This window comes from Orycteropus afer, unplaced genomic scaffold, assembly GCF_000298275.1.
Source record: "Orycteropus afer afer isolate SDZICR_OR568_19922 unplaced genomic scaffold, OryAfe1.0 scaffold00112, whole genome shotgun sequence".
Classification (NCBI taxonomy): domain Eukaryota; kingdom Metazoa; phylum Chordata; class Mammalia; order Tubulidentata; family Orycteropodidae; genus Orycteropus; species Orycteropus afer.
The window spans coordinates 6,895,006-6,900,807 of NW_006921699.1; the positions used below are offsets into that span (position 1 = coordinate 6,895,006).

At 50.2% G+C, this 5,802-nt stretch overlaps 1 protein-coding gene across 1 annotated transcript in view; it reads left to right on the plus strand.

Annotated features, from left to right (window-relative positions):
• CATSPER3 (cation channel sperm associated 3) overlaps positions 1 to 5,370 on the plus strand; it is a 94,965-nt gene extending 89,595 nt beyond the window's left edge. The window contains exons 4-8 of the mRNA XM_007943803.1: positions 2,133 to 2,315; positions 2,653 to 2,793; positions 3,144 to 3,263; positions 4,161 to 4,318; positions 5,298 to 5,370. Of these exons, the coding sequence (XP_007941994.1) occupies positions 2,133 to 2,315; positions 2,653 to 2,793; positions 3,144 to 3,263; positions 4,161 to 4,318; positions 5,298 to 5,370 (675 nt within the window). The remainder of the gene's footprint in view (positions 1 to 2,132; positions 2,316 to 2,652; positions 2,794 to 3,143; positions 3,264 to 4,160; positions 4,319 to 5,297) is intronic.
• The last annotated feature ends 432 nt before the right edge of the window (positions 5,371 to 5,802 follow it).

Genomic DNA, 5,802 nt, shown 5'->3' on the forward strand with positions numbered 1-5,802 from the left:
TGTGAACCACTGTATGGAAAGTGAATTTTCTCTGTAAACCTTCACCCAAATCACAATAAAAACAAAAAGAAATAAGGTGGAGAGGGAAGGAAGGGGACCACCACCCCAGGGCACTCAGAGCCCAGGCCCAGCACACACCAGGAAGGATGGAAGGGCCAAATCTGTGCTCAGAAACAACCCTCACTCACTCAAATCACAATATAAATTTTAAATAATAATAATTATAATAAAAGAAACAACCTTCAGACCCCCACTGATCAGCCACTTAAAGATGACTCTGGACATATGGTCCCTGCACCCAGTGGGATAAAGTGCAAACATGAGAAGTGCTTCCAAAGTGAAGTCAGGGAAAAATCTGTCTGCTTTCTGAAGACTACCTTTTAAGAGGATGCCCACACTCTATGTTTTCTCCAAATTGCCGGCATCATTGTTTATTTATTTACTGAGCATCAACTCTGCCAGGAGCACATCATTTCCTTTAAGCCTCTCACCATCCTGAATGCAGGTATTATTATAACTGTCATCTCACAGAGGAGGAAACCAAGGCTCAGAGACAGGAGTGACTTACACCAGGTCACACAGCCAGGAAGTGGTGGTGTCACTGAATCCAGAATATTCACAGACTCTGAGCGTCAGAGCCAGAGGCTGACACTTAGGCAGCGTCTAGTCCAGCCCCTCCCCACAGTGTGGCAGTCAGGACCAGAGAGAGGAAGGGGCCCTCAGCAGATGAGTGGGAAAAACCAATGGCAGTACAACATGAGCTAATCTCGGAGCCTACCACCTGTCTGTTTGTTGTACTGTGATGGGTTGCATGTTGCTACGATTCTGGAAGCTATGCCACCAGTATCTCAGGTATCAGCAGGCTTACCCACGGCGGACAGGTTTCAGCAGAGCTTCCAGACGAAGGCAGACCAGGAAGAATATACTTCTCAAAATTAGGCAATAAAAACTTTATGGATCACAACAGAATACTGTCCAATTTACTTGTTTTGGACATGTCCTCAGAAGGGCTCAATCACTGCAGGAGGAAATCATGTTTGGTGAAATAAATGAGGGCAAAGGAGACCCTGGGTGAAATGAATTGTAACAATAGCCTCAATGATGGATTCAAACTTGCCAACATTTATAAGGATGATGCAGGACCTAGCAATAGTCTGTTCTGTTGTACATAATGTTGCCATGAGTTAGAGTTGACTCGAGAGCAGTTATCCATCTATTTACCTTGAAATTGGAGTCCCAGGGTGGTGCAAAGAGTTAATATGCTTGGCTGCTAACCAAAAGGTTGGAAGTTCAAGACTACCCAGAGGAATCCCAGGAGAAAGATCCGGGTGACCTACTTCCAAAGGATCAGCCATTCAAATCCCCGTGGAGCACAGTTCTGCTCTGACACCATGGAGTCACTATTAGTCAGAATCAACTGAATGACAACTTTTTTTTTTTTTTAATTCTTTTTTTAAACCTTGAAATCATGTCTGAGAAAGTGGTAACATGTATCGGGCACTTACTACAAGACTCTGGAGAATGGAGGATGAACAACGAGGAGCCAGACTGTGTTCCCCAGGAGTGAGCAATGTAGTGGGGAGATAAGACAAACTCCTAGTTCATGGAAGGAAGACTGAAGCCACAAGACAGGGACCTGCTTGTGAAGATGGGGCCCAGAAAGAGTGGGGAGCTACATTCCTCTTAGGCCTCTTCATTCTCATTCCCAGGGTGGTTCCCCTATTCCTCCTGGACCTGGGGCAAAGAGTGTTCCAGGCTGGCCTTCAGTCTAGAAGCAGGAGAGAACTCTTGGGGCTAATTACAGAACAAGGCTGGGGTTCAAATGAAGTGGCTAGTGGTCCTGAGGGGAAGGTCAGCTCAGACCTGAGGCAGCACACATCAGCTGGCCATAGGTGGCTGAGGTAGGTGCCAGACACCAGTAAACCATTGTCTGATTGATCAGCCCTCAACCTGAGCATACTTCTGACTCACTCCCTCACTCACTCATTCAGCCTACATTTGTTGAGCATCTACCATGTGCCAGGCAGGGTGCTGCATGCTGGAGGTAGATGACAAGGGCAGACATGACCCTGTCCTCTGGGTACCACACAGCTCGGTGCCGTTGCTTAATCCAGGTCTTCCTTGCCTTGCAGACACTCATTACCGCCATGGGGCAGACAGCCTACACCGTGGCCTCGGTGCTCATCCTCCTCTTCCTCTTGATGTACGTCTTTGCTATCTTAGGCTTCTGCCTGTTTGGAGCTCCAGAGATGGGTGACCTGAAGAACTGGGGGAACCTGGCTGTGGCCTTCTTTACCCTCTTCAGCTTGGCCACGGTACTGTGTTTGGGAACAGTGGTGGGGTAGCCAGGGACCTTGAGAAGTTTCTGCCTAGGTAGTGTGGGCATGTGAACACATTGAGCCTTGTGTGGGTTCTTCCTCATGTTCAGATACTCAGTTGGGTCCAGAGAAGCTAGAAGCTGGCCTTCTAGGGTTAATGAGAGGCCATTGGATTGGGGAGATATTGAGAGGCTGATATAGAGGCAGAGCCAGCCTCATCTTTAGTGTAGCTGGGCAGGAAGCACTCATTGGGCCAAGGTTTCCTGGTGTAGGTAGAATGAGTCCTGTCTCACTGGAACTTGGCAATCAGCATGCTCTGTCCTGGTCTGAGCAGGTGGATGGCTGGACAGACCTGCAGCAGGAGTTAGATAATCGAAATTTTTTGCTGAGCCGGACATTCACCATTGTCTTCATCCTGCTTGCGTCCTTCATCTTCCTCAGCATGTTCGTAGGTGTGATGATCATCCACACTGAGGTGAGACTGCATTTGTAGGCATTGGGGATCAGGTGAGGTGTGGCAGGCAGGTGTGGAGAGGAAGTAAAGATGGAGAGGAAGTGGCCAGGTGGGTCCCCTCTACCCCAGCCTAACTCCTCTCCCTGAGCCAATGCATTTTCCCTGCATAATGATGGTGGTGAGCAGGACAGTGGGATTTGGGAAGCCACTGTGGCGGCAGTTGGCAGCTTGAGTTGGGACTGGCCCTGTATTGGGGAGGTGGTCCTCCTGCTGAGGGGCCTGAGTGGTGGTGTAAGGCTAGGGGAGAAGAAGTACTGGGGATGGGCACATAGCAAAAGCCTGCATCTGCCCTCCACCCTCTGAATCTCTAGGATTCCATCAAAAAGTTTGAGCGGGAGCTGAAGGTGGAGAGGCACATGATCCTCATGGAGGAGAAGCAGGTGATTCTGAAGCGGCAGCAAGAGGAGGTCAGCCATCTGATGCAGACTCAGGTAGGTGCTTGACACCAGTAAGCAGATGGACAGACAGACAGAAGCTGGACAGTCAGGGCTGAAGAATGGACAGGAAGAGGGATCTTGGGGCCCGTGTAAAGAGTGTCAGACATCTGTGGCCTTAGGTAAGGTAGATATACCTACCCCCGTATTTCCCAGAGTCAGGTTTTATGTTCTGCATTTTTCTATTTCTCTGGACTATGGTGATTATTACTTATCCCTCTATCATGGGCAAAACTCTACTGGGTCTTTGGGACCAGGCAGTGTATGCTGGAGTAACCTGAGGTCACTGAGGGCACATTGGTGCCAGCCAACCATGGCACATGGTAGGTGGGGATACTGAGGCTCTGAGAAGTTAAGTTACTCACCCTTGGTTACCTCATGTCATTTCTGAAACCAGGCCAAGAATGAGCATGAAAGGCAGGACATGGTCTGAAGCATGGCACAGCTGTGAGGCACTGTGGGGGGTCTTCTTATTTCAGCTTCAGTGCTCTCAGCTGCCCATGCCAAGCCCTGGGCATCCTAACCATGCTTCCCCTTTTTCCTTCCTCTGGCCAGTCCATACCCCACCATCCTCTTCTCTGAGTCTGAGACATCTGCCCTCCTGACAGTCTTGCCTCTCTTGCCTATGCCCAAGCTTTGTCCAGGACAATCTGAGGCCATACTGAGCCAAACTCAGAGCTTTCTCCTATTCCTTCTGAATTATCTGCCCCATGGACAATGATGGTGGTCCCATGCTACCTCAGCCAGAGAGCAGTCCAGGCCCAGAGGGTCACGGATGAATCTGTGCTTGGGCTCAGGACTCATCTGGGGCCCATGGTGAAGGTCCAGGTCTCTATGCAGTTTGAGGGTCACCACCTCATTATAATTTCTTTCGCAATATGCTTCCCTCTCCAGCAAAATGTTGACTACCAAAGCTTCAGTGAGCTGGTGGAGAACTTCAAGAAGACCCTGCAGCACACTGACCCCATGGTCTTGGATGATTTTGGCACTAGCCTACCCTTCATTGACATCTACTTGTCTACTCTAGACAACCAGGATACTACTATCTACAAGTCAGTCCCATCCTGCCACCCCTGTCCAAGAAGACTAGGCCTTTCCTGGTCTCTGGGGGCTTTCTTGAGGTTAAGGTCAAGGCTGAGTGCCTCAGGAGACTGAACGGGGAGATGGTTGATGGACAGAGTGGGTAGGATGGGCCAAGACCCTACTTGGGGGTATAGGATTCCATGTATATAGTGGGGTACAGTCTGGACCACTGTCTCAGCCAGCTGGGCTACTGTGTGGACAGACTGTGGCTGGTGGAATCTGTTCCCCTTGCCCCTCCTCAGGCCACCCTGGCCCATGTTTAAATGCTCCATCCTGGCCTTACATGTCCAGTGCCTTACTATTTTCAAGGAGCAGATGAGAGAGCACTCGATGGCAAGTCAGGGGCCTAGGCACCTGGCCCATTTCTGCCACCACCTTCCTATATGACCCTGGGCAAGTCTCTGCCTTCTCTCCATCACAAGAAGGGTTTCTGGGCTAATTCAATGAAAGAAAAAGCCTCTGCAGCTCTTAGTTTGGCTGGCCCAGGGTCTGTGCTCTGGGTAAGTTAGCTGTGACTGTAACTGGCTTCTACTGAGCAGGAAGGATGTAACACCTGGCAGAGGGATGGTGACCCTAGGAAGTCATGGTGGGCTCTCAAATAAGGACATGAGAAGCCTGGCTTCTCAACAAAAGCCCCCTGGAGGACTTCTTAGACTGGAGGATCAAGGAATCCCAACTTCTGGCCCAAGAATGGGCCAGGTGCTGTCTGGGCACTGCCACACATTTCACCTCACTGTAGTTCAAGGCTCTTTTGTCTCCAACTTGACCATGGGATTATGTGATTACTCCAGGGGAATACAGGGATGAGGCAGACTGGGACTGTAGTGTATACACACCAGATGTGGTGACTGCACAGGTGCATGTATGTGGTAGGTAGGGCCAGGCTGGAGCAGAACCAGAGAGCCCACCCTGAGCCCAGGTCCTGTCTCTCCCTGTTCCATTCTCTAGGCTTCAAGAGCTGTACTATGAGATTGTGCACGTGCTGAGCCTGATGCTTGAAGAATTGCCCAAGCAGCAGTAGTCCTAGTCATTGGAAGCAGCTGAGAAGTAGCTGGGTGGGGAACACCCAGGCACTGAGAGTGTCCCAAGCTGCAGGAGTTCTCCATTAAATACAGACCTTCTGAGTTGTTTCTCCATAGCTGTGTGATCATAGTATTTGCCCACATTTGGGAATTGGACTTGAGGAAGTGCTCATGAAGTCCTACTCCCTGGAACATATTCATCCCTCTTGCACATAACACAGCCAGAACTAGGGAGTGGGGAAAATAGGGGAGGGTCAAGACTCACCCTGACCAGAGCCCAGCCACTGGTCTACACTAGCTCTAGCCTCCCTTACCCCAGCAACAAAGACCCACTGGGGTCCCGGGAAATCCAACAGTCGTTCACCCTCTCACCCATATACCAACTGCTACTGACTGAGCTGGGCTGGGTGCTGGGGTGCTGTGATGGAAAG